Source organism: Amblyraja radiata, chromosome 9 (genome assembly GCF_010909765.2).
Source record: "Amblyraja radiata isolate CabotCenter1 chromosome 9, sAmbRad1.1.pri, whole genome shotgun sequence".
NCBI lineage: Eukaryota > Metazoa > Chordata > Chondrichthyes > Rajiformes > Rajidae > Amblyraja > Amblyraja radiata.
The window spans coordinates 31558271-31580865 of NC_045964.1; the positions used below are offsets into that span (position 1 = coordinate 31558271).

The following is a 22595-nucleotide window of genomic DNA, read 5'->3' on the forward strand; positions in this document are numbered from 1 at the left end:
CTAAGTAAGTGAACAAAGATCTAGCAGATGGAGCATGATGTGGGATGTGGAATTTTTTTGTTTTATGTTTGTGGAGAAAAATAAAGCACATAATCTAAATGGCAAGGGGGTGCAAAGTTCTTATGGTACAGATGGATTAGATGTGCTATTGCTTGATTTACAAAAGGCTATCATGCAGGTATAGCAAGTGATTAGGAAATTAATAATTATTTTGCAAATTACCTGTGGAAGTACACAAGTTGGAAGGTTGTCCTCAAATTATATGGGATAATAGTGAAATCATGTTTGGTAGATGGTATAATATCGGTCTTCAATTTAAGAAATAATGGTTAGGGGGTGGAAGAAGGTTTACTAGACACAACTGGAGTAGGTAGGTTGTCTCATGAATGAAATCTGAGTAGGCTAGGATTGTATTTACTGGATTTAAGAGTGTAGGAATTTGATTGAAGCATTAACTTTTGGGATGTTAACAAGGCAAATGTGGTATAATCTAGTAAAAGGGTGATTTTATTTTGAAGTCACATGAGTAAGAAATATGAAATTATATTTTCTTAGTCTTTTGCATCTGCCTTGGTCTTTTAAGGCAGATTCTTGATAATCTAGGGGGTCAGTTACCGCGGATAGACTGGAATGTAGAGGTTAAGGTGACAGGTAGATCAGCCATGATCTGATTAATTGATGGAACAGGCTTGGGAGGATTAGAATCCAATTTATACTAATAATAATCTGAAGTTGGTCATTGGTTTCACTTCATAGATTCAAAGAGATCCATAAGAGTTTGGCCCAACTTGTCTGTGCTGACGCTAATTCCATTTGCCTGTTTTTGGCCCACATTCCTCCAAACCTTTCCTATCCACATACCTGTACAAATGTATTTTAAACATTAATTGTATATCCTGTGTTACTTTTTCTGGCAGCTCTGTGCATATACTCATCCATCGGTATGGAAAATCTGACCCTTCCGATACACTCTAGATCTTTCCCCTGTCACTTTAAGGCTAGTTTTTGACTCCACCATGCTTGGAAAAAGACTATGGCCATTTACCCTAGCTATGTCCCGCATAGTTTTATATACCTCCATCAGATCATCCCATGGACCAGGGAAATGGTCCCAGCCTATCTAGCATCTACCTACTGTAAGAATCTTAGACTTGCAGGAATCTCTGACCCGTTGAATGAATGGAAAGCTTTAGCTCTTCCTGCTCTATCTTCTGAATCCTCATTCAAAGTTGCACTCTCCTCTCCACACCAACTGATTATGTCCTTAATATGCTGCATGCTTGGCACTTTAGGTGCCAGACAGGTTTTCCACACTTTCAGGTGTTTTCTCATTAATGTTCCCAATGCACTTCCAGTGGACCAGTTAAGTTTGAAAGCAGAGTGGGAAACTGTGGTCCGAGTGTGTTGGAAGGGAGCGTGGCAAATATGCTATCTCCACCTGCTTCCTATATTCACAATATACTGCTTGCCTTGTATTTTCAATGGCAATTAAAGTTTCTAACTGCTAGTTATAATGTTAATTACTATTGAGTCTTGTTGCTTTGGTTTTAAAGTGATGATTTTAGTTATCCTTTGTGCACGTGGTTAAAAAAAATTCTGACTCATGCAATATACCTGTCGGCTATCCTCAGCTATACTTTGATGAATTTCACATTTCACAAATTTTAGATTTGAGGTATCACTTCATTTCTACACTGAAGTGCCACAATATTTATATTTTCTTCTTCTTCTGTCGTATGTCTTTTAGACCTGCAGCTCTGTTGAGGTGAGCCAGGCCAACGTGTCACCATCCAGGTCAATCAGACCTCGTTCACCATTCGGTGGCCGGTATTTGGGGCAACGGGTGACTATGTGCTCCACTGTCTGTGTTGGGTCCCCACACTCGCAGGAGGCACTGTCCACGATGCCCCACCGCTTCATCACTACTCAATAGCGTCCGATGCCTATCCTCAAGCGGTTGAGGGTTGTCCACTGCTGTCGGGGCAGGTCCTGGCCAGAGACGTCCATGGGGTAATTGGTGTAGCCTAGATGGTTCCGCTGACTTCTACTAGTCTCTCCATCTTGTCTTGACCCAGGCGGCCTTAGAAGCGTCAGCCGGTGTTATGCAGAGCAGCTCTTGGGCTTGCGTGGCAAAGGGGTGCCGTGACTTGAGACGCACTCGTCGTGGTGTCTCTGACAATCTGATGGAGGAGGTGGGATTCACTGGTCTGTGCCTTTCGAGAGAGGGCCAGCGTGGCTGCTTCTCGTCTGATGTTGGCTGGAGCGATGTCAGCGAGGATGGGCAGTTGGTTTACTGGGGTGGCTCGTAGGCATCCGGAGTGTCCGCAGGGCGCTCTTGAGAGCAGCATCCAGCTTCTTGGCGTGAGGGCTACAGCACATGACCGGGGCGCAGTACTCGGCGGCTGAGAACACCAGGGCCACTGTGGACATGCGCAGTGTCTTCGTTGTAGCTCCCCATGTGGTGCCGGCTAGGCGGCGTATCAGTGCGGCACGGGCGCTTGTCTTTGCCTTGGCACCTTCCAGGTGTTGTTTGAATGACAACGTTCTGTCGAGCTTCACACTGAGGTACTTGGGGACAGGCTGGGACCGTAACCGGGCGTTATCCACCATGACGTTCATCTCGCGGGTCGCTTCCCTGTTGTTGAGGTGGAACATTGAAGATGTTGTCTTACCCATGCTGAGCTTAAGGCGCCAGTTCCTCAGGTATGAACACAGGATGTTCATGTCTTTAGAGAGGCCCTCTTCTGCTGCTTCCCAGGATGGCTTACTGAGTAGGATGGCCAGGGCATCAGCATAGCCATACTTCTTTGACTGGGTTGCAGGCAGGTCATGGATGTTGATGTTGAACAGCATTGGTGCCAGCACTGAGCCCTGTGGGACGCCGTTCTTAAATTTCCTCACCCTGCTGCATTGCCCGTTGCTGGTGTATAGCCTGAAGCTGCGGTTGCTCAGCATCTCCATGTTGAAGCCCACCATGTGCTTGTCTGGGATGGTTTCCAGAAGCTTCATGTGTAGTCCACGCAGCCAGACAGTATCATTTGCAGCTGTGAGGTCCAAGAAGACAGTGCCTGCCTTCTCCCCTGCCTGGAAGCTGTCCTCTATGTCTTGGCACAGGAGGGTCACCTGGTCCGCCATTGACCTACCGCTTCGGAAGCCAGCCTGTTCTTTAGGCAGCTGGGGGTCGATCACTGGATTGAGGCGTGTGTGGAGGAGACATTCCAGGAGCTTGTATGGAACACATAGCAGTGAGATGGGTCGGTATCCCTTGGGGTCATCGCTAGGCTTGCTTGGCTTCGACAGAGCGATCACCTTGGCACAGCGCCAGATCTTTGGCTGCTTCAGGCAGCGGAAGCACGTGGAAAGGAAAGAGTGCAACCAGTCAGTTGCCTTCTTGCCTTGGTGTTTTATGTATGGATGGATGCCGTCAGTGCCTGGTGCCTTACCGGTTTTCAGCCGTCGGATGGCCTACTCGATTTCTTGTGTTGTGAAATCGTGGGATAGGTTGGAGTCACTGCTCGGGGCCCTCTGCAGCTCGTGAACTCTTGCCAATGTTGTTCTGGTGAAGTCCTTGTCTGGGTTGGAGAAGCGGCGGTTGGCCAGCAGTAGCGACGCAAAGGAATTTGCAGTGATGGGACATTGCTGGGGTTGTCGACCTGCCCATCAGCTTATTCATGGTCTGCCACGCCTGACGGCTGGAGTGTGTGAAATCAATTGATTCCACTGTCTCCGTCCATCTTTGTCTGTTTCTCATTTAGTCTGCAGATTAGGTCGTTCGCTGCTTTGTCCCTGTCTTCGCTGGTTTGTGATTCTGTGTGGGCGCGAAGTAAGTCTTCACATTCGTCATCCCAGCAGGGAACATAGGCTTTACGTACACCACGGGCGGGGGATGTTCTTCTTGGCTGCGGCCAGCAACATCTTGCAGTATGAGTCGTAGGCGTTGTTCAGGTTGCTGGGGCGTGGGTGTGGGAGGCCAACGGCTGCCTTATTCACTTGTTGTGTGAAGCCTACCAAGTTTGCTTTCCGGAAGTTCCACCTCTTGACGTCTTTCCCTTCCACGGGCTGGACCAGAGATGGAATGGTTATGAACGATGGTCGATGGTGTGACCGGGGAAACCTGTCCATGATGCGTCTTACTGGGAGCGGTTCGTTGTTGCGACATTTTGCGAAGGCCAGGTCCGGGTTGGTGGTGCTGTTCCAGCGTGCAGAGTAGAAAGTGAGTGGCTCCTTTGGGTCATATAGGAGTGTTGCATCGGCGATCGAGGCCCATTCTGCCAGGAAGTCGCCATCAGCGTTGGAGCTGCTGTATGCCCAGTCTGTATGATGGCTGTTGAAGTCACCAGCATATACGGCAGGGGCTGGAACATCTGGCAGAGATGTTGGGACCAACCTGCTCGGAGGCGGGTTGTAAATGTTGACGATGGTAGTGTCTTGCACTTTGGTTGTGATCCATTCTACCTCTGCATCCTCTGCGGACTGTGCTATGGCTGACCAGGCCATGTCGTTACGAACGAACGTAGCTATGCCATGATGTTTGTCGGCGGTGTGACCAGCCAGGGTATACCCAGGAAGTTTCAGGAAGTTCTTGTTTTCGGTGTGAGTCTCCTGCAGTAGAACTATAGTCGCCTTGTTTTTGATGGCAATCTGTTCGATGACGTTGAGCTTGGCGGTGGTAAGGCCCTCAACATTGAGCTGCAGCAGCGCTAAACCTCGACAGTTGGCAGCATTTAACGGTTCCGCCTGGCCTGGGGAGGCATGGCTTTTAGCGGTCTGCAGATGCGGTAAAGACATTGGTTTCGCTTTGTGGGCTTATGAGCCTGTAAGACACTCGTGGAGGAGGCCGCATAGAGGCTGTCTTTGTCTTCTCCATATTTTCTTCAATTATTGATAACTTTTTTATTTTATCAAAGGAAAAACTGGAAATTAACTTTTTATATACTTTGAACTAGTCAGTAGAAAAAATACAAATACAGTTTATAGTTTATTTCCTTTCTTGTAGCATTATCCACATCAAAATTGAAAGCAACTGTGCCTATCTTCAATCATGAGAGTCGCTGTAAAATGCAGCAACAATTTTGGTATTGCACTATAGAAAACTAGATGGCAATAGATGCACCATATTTTGAGTAAATAAAACCATGTGTGTAATATCTTTCACTTTCTGCAGTTTACGGGCTGCTTGTAATACCACTTTTCCATAAGCTCCCCTCATCGAAAGTGAAGCTCCCAAAAATTATAATGATTTAAGGCAGGTTGGCAGAAAAATTGCTGTTCAAGAGACGGCTAGGAAAACAAAGCTGGAATGAGACTAATCTTCCGAAGTGTTTTCACTTTTCAAAGTCTTTTCAGGCGATGGGTTAGACTGTTTTAATTTGAGATAATTGTTGTGTATTTGATTTATTTTCTTGTAGCCTGTGCATTTTGTCGACGGAATGATGACTGCCCTGAAAAATTTGGCGAGAAGATGACCTACGGTGGGGTAACACTGCATTACTACTGTTTAGTAAGTTGAAGTAATAATTTAACTTATTTTCCTTGTTTTTGGTTAAATCGTTTACTGAATAGTGAAAGACCTGGAGAGAGTGGATGTGGAGATACTCCCAGGTGGTTTGATTGATAAAGACACAAAAAGTGCAGATAAAATAAAGTGCAGGGCAGCAACGAGATGGATTGGAAGATCGGGAATTCGTCCTTCATGAATGAGGGGTCTATTCCAGAATCTGATAACAGCGGGGCAGAAACTTCTCTTGAATCTAATGATACCTGCTTTTGTATCTTCTGCTGGACGGGAGAGGGAAGACAAGAGATTGACCAGGATGTGGATGGCCCCTGATCATGTTGACTGCTTTTCTAATGCAGTACGAAATACAGATGGTATTGATGTGGGATGAGGGGGTAATGGGTGGAGGCTCGTTTAAGTGGTGGACTGGATGGAGTTCACAAGTCTCTGCAATTTCTTGCAGTCTAGGGCAGAACAATTGCCATTTCAAGCTGTGATGCATACAATAGGATGCATTGGAGCCACATCAAATTTCCTGAGCCTTCTGAGGAAGTAGAGGTGTCGGTGTGCTTTCTTGACTAATGTCATAATGGTTGGGCCAGGACAAATTATTAGCGATATTGAAACCAAGGAACTTGAAGTTCTCAACCATCTCCACTTCAACACCATTTATAAAGACTAGGGCATGTACTCCCCCCCCCCCCCCCTTCCTAAAAGCTTGTTTTCTTAACACCATGCAACAGAGCTCTCTAACTCCTTCCTGTACCTTGTCTCATCACTATTTGAAATCCAGCCCATTATGGTGGCATCATCCACAAATTTGTAAATGGAGGTGGAGCAGAATTTGGCGCCACAGTTGTATTAGGCTGTGGGCTGAGGAGCTTTTTCGTTCAAGTTCGTGACCCAACTCGCGGAACTACCTGAATTTTTTAAGCATATTGTGTAAAAATATTATATAAATCATACATGAAACTCGTCAAGACCAAAACCTGCACATTTTATTTTGGAAATGTGGGGAAAACTTCCAATTTTCCGATTAGTAATTGTCCAATCAATGCACGTTTGACATTGAGGTCGGACACAAATTGACCAATCCCGCGCTTTTTTTTTTTATGGTCGCTAGGCAGCGAGGACCCTGGGATCATGGCTGCCTCCTCATTACATCAAATCAATAACAAGGTTTCCGAGGAATAAAGGTAATGCTGACCTTGCTGATAATTTTATTTATCAATTGATTTATCTTTATAAAGTTTTGACGTGAACTGTTAAATAAAAATTATAAATAACAAATGTAGAGCTAGGGTTAGGATTAGGGTCAGGGTCGGTCTGTCGGTCATAGAAACATAGAAAATGGGTGCAGGAGTAGGCCATTCGGCCCTTCGAGCCTGCACCGCCATTCAATATGATCATGGCTGATCATTCAACTCAGACGGCCGGTGGGTGCTGCGAGGGGTCGGTCGGGCTGTCGGCCGGCCGGTGTTGCACCGAGCGTACGGGCGGACTGACGGAGCCGACGCTATGGGAGTGCTGAAGGCGGCCCGGGCGGCGTGCAGGGCAGTGCTGCTCCCCATCATCATCACCACGATGATCCAGAAGGGCATGCTGGTCGAGGTGGACTCGCTGAGCGGCCACACATATGGAGCCCACAGCCGGTCCCAAAGCGGCTCCAGCACCAGCCGTGGGCAGCTCTGGAAGGGGGGCGAGTCAGGGTTAGTATAGGGTTAGGCATTTTCCTATCAGTGGAAGATGCCTTGGCCTGACCCAGTCCCACTATGGCCGTGACCCCCACTCTGCACACTGGCAGTCAGTGGGGTTCAGTAAACGGGGGAACCCAGAAGAACTGCCCTCACCCATTAAGTAGGCTAGTTCAGGAGCCGGACCTCTGCGGCAGTCTCATTCAAAATACACACTCACAATTATATTAATATGGTTTAAATCAGTGATTCCCAACCTGGAGCCATATTGCCCCAAAGGGGCCATGGCAAATTTCAGGGGGACCACAGAAAAATTTGGGGATTTAGGGGGCCACAGGTTCAATGAAGGGGGCCACTTTTTTTCCGCTAATAATTGCAGGGGGGGCCACAGAAAAATTAAAGAGCCCAAAGGGGCCATGAACTAAAAAAAGGTTGGCAACCACTGGTTTAAATAGACTGCAACACGGAAATAGGCTCCCCATGATGTAATATGGGCATTGGACTCTAGATGGCGCTTTTTTCGATCTCATTTTCTAATTAGTTTAATTAATTAATGTGCAACTTTTGGCACTGACGAGTTATGACTTACTTCTCCGTTATATTTTATCTAAATCTCTGCACAATTTCAAGTAGTTCCGCGACATGTCAGTCAGTCAGTCAATTTTATTTGTATAGCACATTTAAAAACAACTCGCATTGACCAAAGTGCTGTACATCAGTGCAGGTACTAATGTGATACATACAAGCCCGTTAAGAGCTTTGTATATGTATAAGAGGAGCTTTAAGTTGAAGCTTGAAGTTGATTCTGTACCGTACTGGGACATGGGTCACGAAAGTTGATTTCTAGACACATTTTTGATGCTCGGCCCACAGCCTATGTATAGGGACTAAGGGGACTAAGAATGCAGCTTTGCGGGGCACTGATGTTGAGAATTGTCATGAAGACTGTTTTGTCCCTTATTCTTGCCGATTGCGGTCTGTGGGTCAGGAAGTCAAGGATCCACGTGCTGAGGGGATGTTGAGTCCTGGGCCCAGGAGTTTCTATTATGGTGCTGAAGGCGAGATATAGTCAATAATCTATTCTCTCATGTATATCCAATAACATTACAGATAATTTAAGTGGCTAACAATGAGTGCATCCTCCTTCGGTCCAGCAATTTCCTAGAAAACCCTAAGATGCATGATGGAGATTAAGAAATGTCCAGGTATAATCATTATTAAATAAGCAAATTGAAGTAGGATCATTTTTATTTTGGTGATTTCATTTTTTCAATGTTCAGATGCAACAGAGTCTGGATCATAAAGCAGATAAACAGGCCCAGGGGTTCTCTAAGGCACAGTGGTGTGCGGTGGAGTTGATGCCTTGCAGCGCCAGAGGCCCAGGTTCAATTCTGACCACGGGATCTGTCTATGGAGTTTATATATTCTCCCTGGTTGGTTTTCTTCGGGTTCTCCATTGGTTTTCTCCGGGTTCTCCAATATCATTCCACATGGTGCATGGGACATAGAATTAGTGTACGGGTGATCAATGGTCAGCAGCGTGGACTCGGTGGGCCGAAGGGCCTGTTTCCATGCTATATCTTTAACGAAAACTCTTTGAAAAGCCTGCACCTAAGATAAGTGATTACCTGCATCAACATTAATAGTTTAAAATTAACTTTTGAAAGATTAAGTTGTATTGAATTTTATTTCTATTGGGGTCACATAATCAGAATAACTATGTACTTTGATACCTCATGTAGATTATGTCAAGTGGCTTATATCAGCGTGGGGAAGAGAATGAAGGAATTTATGGATTTCTGGCTGATGATATCAAAAAGGAAATTTCTAGAGCCTCAAGGATGGTAGGTATAATTCTCAATTGTATTAAACTTTTTCCTCATTGCTCTATTTCAATGGAAATGTTGTAATTGCAGAGGGCAACAACTGAGGGAAATAGGGCTTTGTAGAGCAATGTCATTGTGTGACTTGGCCATGAAGGGTGGTGGCCTGGTTCTTGAGGGTTTTGAATAGAAACAAAGTACATTTGGGGGAGGTACAATTTGAATAGAAAACAGCTGAAGTGCGATATAGTGATGAGAGGCCACACTGCCACTGGCACTTTGAACAAGGCAGATGGCATAAGCAACATAAGGAACATTTACTTAAATAGCAGTGTCACCAGCAAGTGATGGTACAAGCACTAATTACATTCTCATTGGGAGTTTTCAGCGATTTAATAAGGCACTTTTAATCTTGATTATGTAGGATAGGATTTTAGCACCCATTCTGTAGACGGTGTGTGGTTCAGTGAACTTTGAGTTGAAAACTGAATGCACGCACTTCGCATTTTATACGGTCCTGAAAAGTAGCACAATATTCAAAAATGTGTAAATTAAACAAACATTTAATTTGGCGTAAACCTGAGCGTGTTATTTTTTTAAATTGCAGCGTGTAAATCAGTTTTTGGTAATAATGTAACAACGCGTTATTTCAAAAACATAAATCAAATGTGCATAAAATGTGAGGTGCCTCTATTGGCAAACTTGCTGTTCGCCTTCTTGATCTTCAACTGACTCCATCCCATATCTTACATGACGGAGTACACCTCAGCATTCCATCAACCATGATCTGAATTTCTGAACTATAGCAGTAAACACCAATTTCCAGTTAATGGCATGCTTTATTCTGCTCCTATATTATCTTTGCAACTGAAGCTCTTTATTTGACCCTCATGCTGAAATAACTTGCCACTTGGACATCCACAAACCTAATTTCATCAAGGGCTTTGTTAATCTTATTTTAGCAAAGTCAATGTTGTACTTTATCATTGCTTATCTTTTGAATTTAGTTGATCACGTCTCATTCTTTCATTTGATTCCTTTAATGCTCTCAAAATCTCACTCCCCAGAATGTATTCCTCGCTTCCCAACATTGTTAACGTTGATCAGCCTCCAGAAATAAGACATTTCTACTTAAAAACGTGCAATCAAAATTTAATTATAGTGGATTTTATCAGACTTTCCTTGGCACCTTCGAAATGTCAAAATGATAGGAAATAAGTTGCCTTCCCTTTGTTGCTTATAAGATTAATTACAGTGTACCTACTTTATTACAAACTTTATTATAAAGGATTTTGGTTGTAGTGGACAGAGCATCCCCACAGTAATCAGACACCACTATCTCTTTAAGAACACAGGCTGCGGGTTACACTGAGGGAGGCCATTGATATTGATAAGCCATTAGTTCGATCGACACTTGTGCAATCATAAAGGGCACAAAGTCGTGTAGTAACTCAGCGGGTCAGGCAGCATCTCTGGAGTGCGTGGATCAGTGGCGTTTTAGGTCGAGACTTACCTCTGCATCATGCTGTGTACCTGATCGCTCCCCACCTCACCGTGGTTCATTATATAAAATGTAAAACCATTGTTTATTGCAGTAGTTGGTTAATTACAGTGACTTATTTGCTATTTGTTTGCTTTGACAAATATAAACGTACATTTAAATTAAAAGAATTCTGATATTGTGAAGAAGCTATTCATTTCTTATTTTGTAGTTGATCACATCACCCCTTCACCACCATCCCCCACTGTCCTGTTTTTGTTATATAGCAGGTTTGTCTGCTGTGACCGTTCGACCACTTATATTTTCTAAACGTACTGGATTTTATTTAAAAGTTTTCTAATGGGATTAAGTGACTCATTTCATTTCCAATTTATTCTTGTAGAAATGTAGGGTGTGCAAGATAAATGGAGCCTCCATAGGCTGTGCCGTTAGGAGATGTCAGAAGAGCTTTCATTTTCCTTGTGGTGTGGAGAATCAATGTATTTTCCAGTTTACTGGACAGTTTGAGTAAGTTTTTTTACTTTTTCCAAAAGAGTAGATACAATTTAATTGCAATCTTCTTGTGTATTTATTCTCTCTTTTCTCAAAATTATTTCCATCAAACTGCAGAGTACCTAACCTGTTTTCTGCCATCTGTATTAGGTAATTTGTATTATCTGCCATCTGTATTGTTCTTTTATCTCCTTGAACATTTTTTTCAAATACTTCCACACCTCTTTTCAAACATGCTGTCATAATTTTTCTTGGGGGAAAAAACAAGTCTTCCCTTTGTTTCTCTGGAAAGTGCCACCATAACCTCTCCTCTCAGTATTTTAATGTTTCTCTGCTTTACAAACCAATAATTCTGTTTACTACAGTACAATTTGAATCCCATGTTTCATTACGGGTGTCAGAGGTTATGGGGAGAAGGCAGGACATTGGGGTTAGGAGGGAGAGATATATCAGCCATGATGGAATGGTGGAGTAGACTTGATGGGCCGAATGGCCTAATTCTGCTCCTATCATTTATGATTACTAAAGAAGCCCGTGTCACAGTCGCAAGCACCATCAGATATGGTGCTAATTTTGGGAAACCGTTCTCTGGTCATTCTTGACCTGTCTGCACTCTTTGTAGTGATTCACATCACTCCCCATTAGCGACCCCCCTACCCTCCAAACCCGCCCCCACAGCTTGCTTTGCTGTCATATGGCAGGTTCATACATCCTTTTCATGATTTGATCTTAACAAAATTGGTACATTGGCGCACCGGTAGAGCTGTTGCCTTACAGCGCCAGCGATCCGGGTTCGATCCTGACTGTGCACTGAGTTTGTACGTTCTCCCTGTGACTGGGGTTTCTCCGGGTGCTCTGGTTTCCTCCCACACTCCAATGACGTGCAGGTTTGTAGGTTAATTGGCTTATGTTAATAGGAAAATTGACCCCAGTGATCACTGGTCGGCGTGGACTTGGTGGGCTGAAGAGCCTGCTTCTGTCCCGTATCTCTAACATCTAACGTCTAAATAACCAGTCAGATCCCACATTGACTTCTCTTCCATTCCCATAATATTCTGCAATCTCCCAATATTGGGACTATTATTATTTCTTGTCAATATACTGCCTTTTAATAACATCTGAAAAGATGTCAAATTTCACATTTACGGACGATGCCTGCCACATTTATTCTCTCCCATGGTCTCTGATGTGCCAGACTGGCATGTGTTCTGGATGAGCAGAAATGTATTTCAACTAAGCTCTGGAAAGAATGATGACATAGACACATGTCATAATATCTCTATCTGTTGTCAATTCCTGTTCATAAAACTCCGTAAAATGTTGAAGATATTACGTTTGAATGTTATTGTTAAATTAGATATCCAAACGATTAAACTAAACAGTAAAGCGTCGTGTCTTTTGCAGTGTAATTGTGCTTCTACAGTAAGTCACTGTAACTTGCCTTGGGGTTAAGATTGTTAATATTAAAGTGATTTTTTTTTGTTCTGTGTTATTGGGTGATTCTAGAATAATCACATTTACTGCCACTTCGCCAGAATATTTCTTGATATAGCTTTGGTTTCTTCCTTGGTCATCATATTGGTCTCCCTTAAAAATTGCAACGAAGACCTGTGAATATTTTCCTCAGAATTTAAATATTGTTTTCCCACAACCTGTAGACGAATTGAGCTTTTAGCATGCTAGCGAATACAGTAATTAATATCTTCCAAATAAGGATTAGTTGTGAATAGTTGATTTAAAGGAACAGTATCGGTGACAATTAATTTTAGCTAGTGCGGTGGAATGACACATAACTCAGAATAAAATCAATTTACTGGAAGAACAGTCTATTTGAAAGACAAAGAGCATTGTATTTTAAAAGACAGAAAATAATGTAAAGGAAGGTGAGGGTAAGTGGAGGATAGTTGCACACAAATGATACACACAGAATCAACTGTTAGTGGTAGTTACCTATTTTAATAGACAAAGGATTCAATTACATTACTGGATTGCCAACCAGAGTAAAGGGTAGCTGGCAAACTTCAATTTAAATCATTCAATACTGTCTCAGTAGCCACAATAACCGTAGTTTCCCATCTGGTTCAAAAATATCGCTTTATGTGACTCGGGGATGGATAATAAATGCAGGCATTAGCCATGATGTCTCCATCTTACAAACAAATAAATTAAGCAAAAATAATCATAGAAAATGGGAGAATGAGAAGGCTTTTCTCATTCTCCTCAATATGTATCATCTCCCAGTATGGTCACTGCTAATCATCTACCTTAGTGCCATTTTTCCATTGTTTGCACACATCCCTTTATACCTTTTGCATTTGGAAAGAGAAAATAGGAACAGACCACTTTGACTTTTTAAGATTGTTCTGCCATTTCCACTTTGGACAGCTATGAGATTGTCATTATGCAAATCTTTAAAGATCAGTTAACTATCAGGCATGAATCGGCCATTAATTCATCCATCCACGATTCTGGCTTAGAGTTTCGGGAAAGATTGTCACTGAAAATCGCATTCATTACCTGAGCATGTAAAATTGAATTATGTTCAATGTTTTTTCTGGTTGGGAGAATAGACACTCGAATAGACACTCTTACCTTTGGTACTGATGCATCAGTATTCAGTGACAGATTAAAATTACACCATCTCGGTAGATGAAATATTTACCTAAAATAATTTAAATCAATATAATTTTTTAATCCATTAAACTAAAAAAATCTGCGGGGCGGTACAGTGGCGTACTGGTAGAGTTGCCTCATAGCGCCAGAGACTCTGGTTTGATGCTGACTACGGGTGCTGTCTTTACGGACTTTGTACGTTCTCCCTGTAATTGTGTGGGTTTATTACACGTGCTCCAGTTACCTCCCGCAGTCCAAAGATCTGCAGCTTTCTAGGTTATTTGGCTTCATTAGAATTGTAAATTGTCCCCAGTATATAGGTTTATAGCTTGAGTGTATGGATGGGGTGATCACAGGTCGACGGCGACTGTGGGCTGAAGGGCTTGTTTCTGTGCTGTATCTCTAAAGCTTAAAGATGTTTGAAATTTGATAACAGAAAATGCTGGAAACACTCAGCAGATTAGGAAGTGACTGGAAAGATAAGCAACTAAGATTTAAGGTTAAAGACTATTTGTCAGAACAGAGAAAGAGTGATTAAAATAAAACGCAGTTGCAAAGAACGTGATGAGAGGGATGGAAAGGTCAAAGGGCATATCTCTGTGTTGCAGCCAGATCATCCAAGTTATTTGCAGCAGTTACTAGAGGATGCTTAAGCTGTTAAGGAGAAGGACAGTGGGATATGTTGAGTGGGACATGCTGTACTAATGAAGAGTGTAAAAACTGAACCAATATCATGGTTCAATTTATTGGAGAAATGTCTAATTCTGATGCAGGCAGAAAGAGTTATCTAACATTGGACAATTTATTGGAGAAATGACTAATTCTGATGCAGGCAGAAAGAGTTATCTAACATTGGACAATTTGATTTGGGTCCAGAAAGTTGCAATGTGCTCATTCGAAAGAAGAGTTTCTGTTACTCAAGCTTGTGTTGGGCCACCAAGCAGTGCAGGAGACCACGAGTCAAGAATGTTTTATTGGCATATGTCCTGAAACTGAACAACGAAATTCTGACTTGCAGCAGCACCACAGTTATGTAAATGTAGTACTCTGTAAACACAATTATAAACGGCAAAAAAGTTAATATACACATATACACAACCAATGTCCCCCAAGTCTGTAGCTTATTTGGAGGTTGTAGTGTTTAATAGCATTATGGTTGTAGGGAAGAAGCTGCTCCTGAACCTGGACTTTACAGTTTTCAAGCGTGTACCTTTTTCCCAATGGCAGGAATGAAATGAGAGCGTGGCCAGGGTGGTATTGGTCTCTGATGATGCTGGGTTCCTTTTTGGGGCAGCGACTCCTGTAGATCTTCCTGCAGCCTTCTTCGTTCCTAGGCGTTCAATTTACCAAACCAAGCCGTGATGCAAACAGTCAGTGCTCTCCACTGTACAACTGGAGAAGTAGTGGATCAGAGTAAAAGTGGAGTGGAGAATTAAAATGGCAAGTAATAGGAAGCTTGATGTTGCTCCTGCAAAGCAGATACTCAATCTTTCTCCAGTATAGAGAACACCCCATTGTTCAGATTGAATGCAGTATGCTAGAATGGAACAGGAGCAAGTGAATCATTGCTTCACCTGCAAAGATTGTTTGGGTCTCCAGATGGTGGGAAAGGTGAAAGCTCAGCTGTGGTTACATTGGGGGAAAGTCAATTTTGCAAACTTTGCAAATTGTGTTAATAATATTCCCTTTAACCTTCCAGGTCTTACTGTTCGCAACATAAACCTGTGCAAAAGGTACCCCGTGCCGCCAGAAGGTCAGGAGGTTCCTTCACATGTGCTGTCTGTTTGGATTCTATTGACCCATGTCCTTCTTACGATGTCTTGAAAAGTCCTTGTTGTAAAAATACGTGGTTTCACAGACAATGTTTGCAGGTGAGTGAAAGTTTACAAAAGAAAATCAGACTCGGTTTTGGGTATTATTTTCAAAAATCAAAGTACTTTGGATGTTGGAAATCTGAAGTAAAAGCAGGAAACTGGGAATACCGAGCAGGTCAGAAACAGGTGGAGACAAACATGGAGTTATCGATACTGGTTGGCCATCTTTCCCAATATCCCTAACAGGGTTGAAACCAATACACTGACACACATCAAGGTGCCAACTGAGAGAGGGTGGTGAAGGATTGTTAAACCAGTTTGTTAACTGGGGGAGAGTTGAATCAAAAAAATGCGGATGGTACACAGAGTTACCCATTTTATAGAAGTGTTCAATGAAGTTGACATTGTAACCTTTAAATAATATATTATTTGCTAATAAATGTAATTGCTTTTTTTTCATAGCATCAAGCACTGAGTGCTGGAATGTTCTTCTTCAGGTGCACTATCTGTAATAATAAGGATGAATTCCAAAAGGAAATGTTGCGACTGGGGATCCATATACCAGAAAGGTTTGTATGCATTTATCAATTAACGTTTTTGCTGCTCTTTTGTAGCATTTTTTAATACGTAACAGGAATCATTATTTACGGGTGATAATTAATTATTTTACTATTGTGAAGAAAATTTGAGAGGAGTTGATAGGCTTGATTGCACGTCATTCATTTAAGGTTAAATTGAAATAATCCTGCCCCAATTACAGTTAATTACGGGGTGGCGCAGAGGAAGATTGCTGCCTGACAGCTCCAGAGACCAGGGTTCGATCCTGATCTTGTGTGCTTTTTGTACAGAGTTTGTACGTTGTTCCTCTAACTGCGCGGACTTTCTTCGGGTGATCTGGTTTCCTCCCGCTCTCAAATGACGTGTAGGTTTGTAAGTTAATTGGTCTCTAAATTGTCTGTAGTGTGTAGGATAGAACTAATGGGTGATCGATGGTCAGCAAGTGATAGGAGCAGAATTAGGCCATTCGGCCCATAAATTCTACTCTGTCATTCAATCATGGCAGATCTCTATCTCCCTCTTAACCCCATTCTCCTGCCTTTTCCCCCATAACCCCTGACAGCCATACTAATCAAAGTTTGGTGGGCCGAATGGCCTGTTTCCACACTATTTCTAAACTAAACTAACATGAACTTAACTAAGTTACTTGAGTAGAGTTGTATCATTTTCCCCCCTTTGCAGCAACAATTTGTCTCACCCATTTTCCCAGCTGTTTCTCCCACCAGGAGAAATAAGGCTTTTTGATTTTTCGCTTTCAAAAACATGAAGCGACGGAAACACAAAATATTTTTGAAACCAGATAGTGTTATTTTACAATGTTTTACCTACTTCCAATTGCTCGTTGCAGAGAGCCTGTCCCCATTTCCACTCCTGTATGCAGTAATACTTGTTCTTCCGTTACCTTATGCTTTATGTCATTGCCTGCAGAGATGCCTCCTGGGAACTTGAAGAAAATGCATTTCAGGAACTATTGCAGCGTCATCACCGATGTGACGCAAGAAGATGTTTCTGTAAGGATGGACGAGAATATGCAGAAACTGAAGGGTATATTACACTAAAAATGAACATTCTGTTAACCAAGCACAATTGTTCATAAATCACAACACACTGAAATCTTTAAAACCAAACAATTTAAGGTTTTGAGAAGCAATTGGGTGATGTTTGCTATTTTCTGAAAAGATGGATTCATGTGGATTCTGTGGATTCATTGCTGTATCTGTAGTTGCAAACGATGTGAAAACTTGCTGTAGGTATTTTGCTGGTGTTTAATTTAATTTGTGTCTATAATTCCTTAGTCCAGAGGTTTACTATAATGGTTCTGTGGATAATTGGGGTAATGTATGATGAGTGTTTGACAGCACTGGGTCTGTACTTGCTGGAGTTTGGAAGGATGAGGGCGTACCTCATTGAAACTTATCAAATAGTGAAAGGCTTGGATGGAGTGGATATGGAGAGCTATAGATACAATAATACAATAGATAATAGGTGCAGGAGTAGGCCATTTGGCCCTTCGAGCCAGCCAGTCATGGCTGATCATCCAGAGTTTGTTTTCTCTAGTGGAAGAGTCTAGGACCAGAGGCCACAGCCTCAGAATAAAAGGACATACCTTTAGAAAGGAGATGAGGAGGAATTTCTTTACTCAGAGGGTGTTGAATCTGTGAAATTCATTGCCACATATGGCAGTGGAGGCTAATGTTTCTTTGTGTGTTATGTGTGGGGGGTGGTGTGGGGGGTGAGGGGGAAACCGTTTCGGCCGCCTCTTCCATGGAGAGGCGACTTTTTCAGGTCGCCTCCCCCGTGGCCTAACAGCAAGGATCGGCGCCGACTTTCCCGGAGACGCGCCCGGAGCTTCAGCGGCGGGCACAGCGTGGACTCTCGGCGCGGAGCGGGTGAGACCTCGCTGGAGGGGAGTGCTCCGTTACGCTGGCCCGCGGCATCCGGCAGCCCGAAGCCGCAGCCTGCAGAACTCCAGCTGGTGCGGCGTCTACAGCCCGGGATCTCACGTTGGGGACCCGGGGGAAGAAGAAGCTCCCACCGCCGGCCCGCGGCCTTCTTCTACCGCGGGTGCGACATGGACTTACCATCACCCCTGGAGGGGAGCTTCGACCGCCGGCCCTGCAGACTGCGGTGCTTCCGGCTGCGGCACGGCAGGTACTTTAAAACTTTGACTGCCGGCCTGCGGCCTACACCAGCCTGAAGCCGCGGTCTCTGGTTGGGAAGAGCCGATCCTGGACTCACCTTGACTTTGACTTTGTCCCTTACCATCTGGACGCCCGCAGCAACGGCTGTGGAGGGTGGAGGTCCTGACCACGGGGGAAAATGGAGGAGGACTGGCCAAGCTCTGTGCCTTCCACCACAGTGATGAATGCTGTGGTGGATGTTTGTGTACATTTTTTATTGTGGTTGTGTTCTTTATTATTGTACCGCTGCTGGCAACCCAAATACCACCGACCTTGGTTGTGTGGCAATTAAATTATTTCAATTCAATTATTTCAATTCAAGTCATTGGGTATTTTTAAAGTGGAGATTGACAGATTGTATTGTATTGTATTCAAATTTATTGTCATTGTCTCAATTAGAGACAACAAAATGAATTTTCCTTACAGGCAGTATCATAAAAATAAATAAATAATAAATAATAAAACATATTAAAAATAAAATTGAATTTAAAAAAAGTAAAGCACAAACACAGAAAGTCCAGGACACAACATAACACAGTGGCACCAAGGTGAGGAAGGCACCATAGTCCAGCCAGCCTCCCCTCCGATCTTCCCAGATGTTCATCCGTGGTCTGGGCCTTCCGAGCACCCGCAGTCGCCGCAACGGGCGGCCCGATGTTCAGGCCCTCACGCAGGGCTGGTGGAACGCCGACGCCGATCCCCGACGGTGAACATCCTCCTCAGCAGCCCGGACCTCCCGCAGCCGGAGTCCGCAGCTCCCGAGTCCGCAGGCCGAGCCGGGCGGAGTCGCAGGACCCCGCGTTGTTCATCAGCGCCGCCCGCGTTGGGAGCTCCACGAACCGCAGCTCCATGATGTCGGTGCAGCAGGTCCAGCACTCCGGGCTCCAGACGGCGATCCCCGGTAAGGCATCGCCAGCCCCGCGATGTTACAGCGCTGTCCCGCCGCTGCTGGAGCTCTGGTCAATCCCGGCAGGAAAGGCCGCGCCAATCCAGTAGGTAGGCCGCTGGGGGGGTGAGGACGCGACTCGAATAATAGTCGCGTCCTCTCCAGGAAGCGACCGAAGGACGGAATCCCCCTTACCGTGCCCTCTTCCCCCACATAAAGACATTTAAAAAAACATAAAAAACACACTTTAACATAACTAAAGAAACAAAAAGATACCGGGCTGAAGGTGGAGGCTGCTGGCACCAGCGCCACCGGAAGTACAACACCTTGTTTCTTACTTGATAAGGGTGTCAAAGATTAGGGGGAGAAAGCAGGAAAGTAGGATTGAGAGGGAAAGATAAATCAGCCATGATTGAATTGTAGAGTAGACTCTATGGGCTGAATGGTCTAATACTGATCTTCTGAATATCCACATGGCTTATCACAATTTGCGTGCGACTGCATTTCATTATTGAACTTCTTATGGAGTTCATTAGGAGGCGGTGCTAATGCAGAGATTTCCCTGTCAGTGTGCCAAACCTGGAACAGGATAACTTGGCAGAAGGCCCATTCATCTTCGTGGGGGGGAAAACAGGTGCAGAGAAAAAAACAATTGCCAGGCAATTGAAGGTAGACACAAAATACTGGAGTAACTCAGCGGGTCAGGCAGCATCTCTGGAGAGAAGGAATGGGTGATGTTTTGTGTCGAGACCCTTCATATTTATCTCTTACTATTAATTATTTCTTAAGAGTTTTAAAAAAAATTTAGATTTATTAGTATTTTCAGTGATTTCAATATATTGATGAATATTAGAGGCGACGTTTCGGGCTGGGACCATTCTTCAGACTGATTTTGACTCAAAATGTCGCCTATCTATATTTTGCGATGCTGCCTGACCCGCTGAGTTACTCCAACACTCTTTCTTCTTGAAGGCACACGTTGCACTGTTATTCATTGTTTTCAGTTGAGCCAATTAACTTCATATAGTGGAGATGATTAGTTCATAATTTCTGAATTAAATGTTTCCCCATACTAACTAAAAATTCTGAAGATAATTATTAGATGTTCTTTGTCAACAGAAAAATAGTTAATGTAATGAAAAATACATTTGTAAAAAAATTAATGATTTTTTTTTCAGGAAATGGACCATTGTCCTTTGTAAGTACTGTGGTTCCAGTGGGACTCATCTGGCCTGTTCATTGATGGCAAGCAGTTTGGAAGACTGGGAATGTCTTGAATGCAGAGACATTGTATACAAATCAGGTAATTTTTTTGGAAATAACAGCATTTTAATTTAAAGTATTAAATGGCTCAGATATTTTCTTTTGACAATTCCAGTTTAATGCATTATGACTGTTTAGTTTAAAGAGACAGGTGTAGCATGGGAACAGGCCCTTCGGCCCACCTAGTCCATGCTGACCATCATTCTCACTAGTTCTATGTTGTCCGCCTTTCGCATCCGCTTCCTACACACTCAGGCCAATTAACCTACAAACCCTCACATCTTAAGGATTTGGGAGAAAACCAGAGCACCCAGAGGAAACCCATGTGGTCACAGGGAGAACATGCAACTCCACACAGCTAGCACCCAAGGTCAGGATCAAGTCCGGGTCTGGCCAGAAGCGCTACCAGACGTGCCAAGGTGCCAGTCACAATATTTTGATCTTTCACATTATTCAATACAGGGATTTGAGGTTCTTTTAAAGAACTTCATAAAATCTAAGTCAGAGCTAGGCCTGCTATGATTATACTAAGTAGCACAGCAGGTGCAAAAGTTTGCATGGACTATTCTTTCTGCTTATTATCTGCAGGAAAAACACTTTTTGATCTAACGAACAAAGATTGTGACAACAGTATTTCTGTTTATATTATGCTGTGGTATTTTCCGTTCCTGAAGATGTGAATAATATTTCAGTGAAAACCAAATGAAAAGTCTAATGGAATTTGGAAAATTACCAGATATAACATTAATGACTTTTTAAAACTTTTTTTTCCCATAGAGAAATTAAGGAAAAGAACCCTAAGTTCAGAGATAAAACCAACAAAACGTAAATTTAAAGACAGTCCGGATTCACGCCATCCACCTTCTAAGTGTCCAAGGTTATCAGGTGAAACTCAGAAAGAACACAAAAATAGGTTAGTACTGTGGGGGGGAAAATAAATCATCGTGATAGAATCATGAAACAAAATCATACAACTTTATTAAATAACGAAGATATTATGTCCTAAAATTTGAATTCTGCAACTCATGAATATTTGTCTAATGCTTCTTCTATCCATCACTATTCACATCTCCCTCTCCTATTTTGCATCTATCTCTGTGTCTATCTGTACATGACTTGCTTTGCTTATCTTGGCTGATGCTTGTGATCCACAAAATCTTCACTATCTTTCACCCTCATCGTCTTCTGGCACAGCCCAATTTTCATTTAAAGGAACAAGACTGCCAGTATTTAATATTTTAAATTACAAAAAGGGAATAATTTGAACACATGTTCAAACGTTTAGACTTGCTGAATGACAGGTGACATTACTGTAAACTCTTGTTATTATAGGCCTCTTTATAACAGATTTTGGTTGTAGGGGACTGTCTATAGGAACACAGGCTGGTTACACTGCGGAGGCTATTGAAATCAACAAGGCATTGAAATCAACAAGGCATGGAAATCGACAAGCAATCGCTTTGATCGACACTTAACTATATTAAACAATGTAACAAACAACCTTGAGTATTTTTACTTGCAGTAACAAAAATAATTTTTTTGCAGTTAAAAAGAACTTTGTATTTGAAAACAACTCATTGTTGCACGGAGAGACCGCTAGGTGGTGGAACAAATCCCCACACTGTTACAGCGGATAATCGGCAATAACGGGTACCATTCCCCCCCACTATGGTCTATTATAACGATGGTTTACTGTACATCTGTTAAAGCATTGATGCTTGACTTCATGTAGACTTTTCAGCACAAAGCTCTTTCATGCTGAGATTCTATGATGTACCCTGTAAAATTGATTTTCTGAATCCCAGGCAAGTTCCGTCTGTGGGGATTGTTATCTTCGGGTAGTCAGTTAATTCGATTTTTTTTTTTTGTCCTAACTTTAATAATCAACAAAGCAGGGGTGGGATTTTGCTTGATGTGAATACTTTTTTTGGGTGGCTACTCTGGGAACAAGACTATTATTCAATCTAAATGCATTTCCAGTGTCCCAATCCAATGATAGAAAGAATTAGGAGACTTGCATCGAGTACTTGTCAAATAATAACTAAAGGAAAGAATTGTTTTTACATCATTAAAAAAAATACATACAGGGTGTTAAACATTTTCAAACAAAGAAAGCCACATAAAGATATTAGAAGATATTTGACTGACTAACCAAAAGTGTTGTTGAGGAAGTTTTCAAGGAGATTTTTCAAGAAGGTAAGAGATGGCTAGAGAATTTTGAGGAGGGAATTCAACTGCGCTCGGAGCATTTGCAGAAGGATGTTTGTTTGCCAG

At 42.9% G+C, this 22595-nt stretch overlaps 1 protein-coding gene across 4 annotated transcripts in view; it reads left to right on the forward strand.

Moving 5' to 3' along the window:
• g2e3 (G2/M-phase specific E3 ubiquitin protein ligase) overlaps positions 1-22595 on the forward strand; it is a 61458-nt gene that overhangs the window by 12565 nt on the left and 26298 nt on the right. Inside the window, exons 3-10 of one of the 4 annotated variants that reach the window (XM_033026983.1) lie at positions 5409-5500; positions 8934-9035; positions 10898-11022; positions 15320-15491; positions 15897-16003; positions 16920-17036; positions 20237-20361; positions 21099-21234. In XM_033026983.1, coding sequence (XP_032882874.1) covers positions 5409-5500; positions 8934-9035; positions 10898-11022; positions 15320-15491; positions 15897-16003; positions 16920-17036; positions 20237-20361; positions 21099-21234 — 976 coding nt within the window. Of the gene's footprint in view, positions 1-5408; positions 5501-6674; positions 6694-8933; positions 9036-10897; positions 11023-15319; positions 15492-15896; positions 16004-16919; positions 17037-20236; positions 20362-21098; positions 21235-22595 lie in introns of those variants that run through there. The other 3 variants (XM_033026984.1, XM_033026985.1, XM_033026987.1) reach the window with 3 other exon arrangements.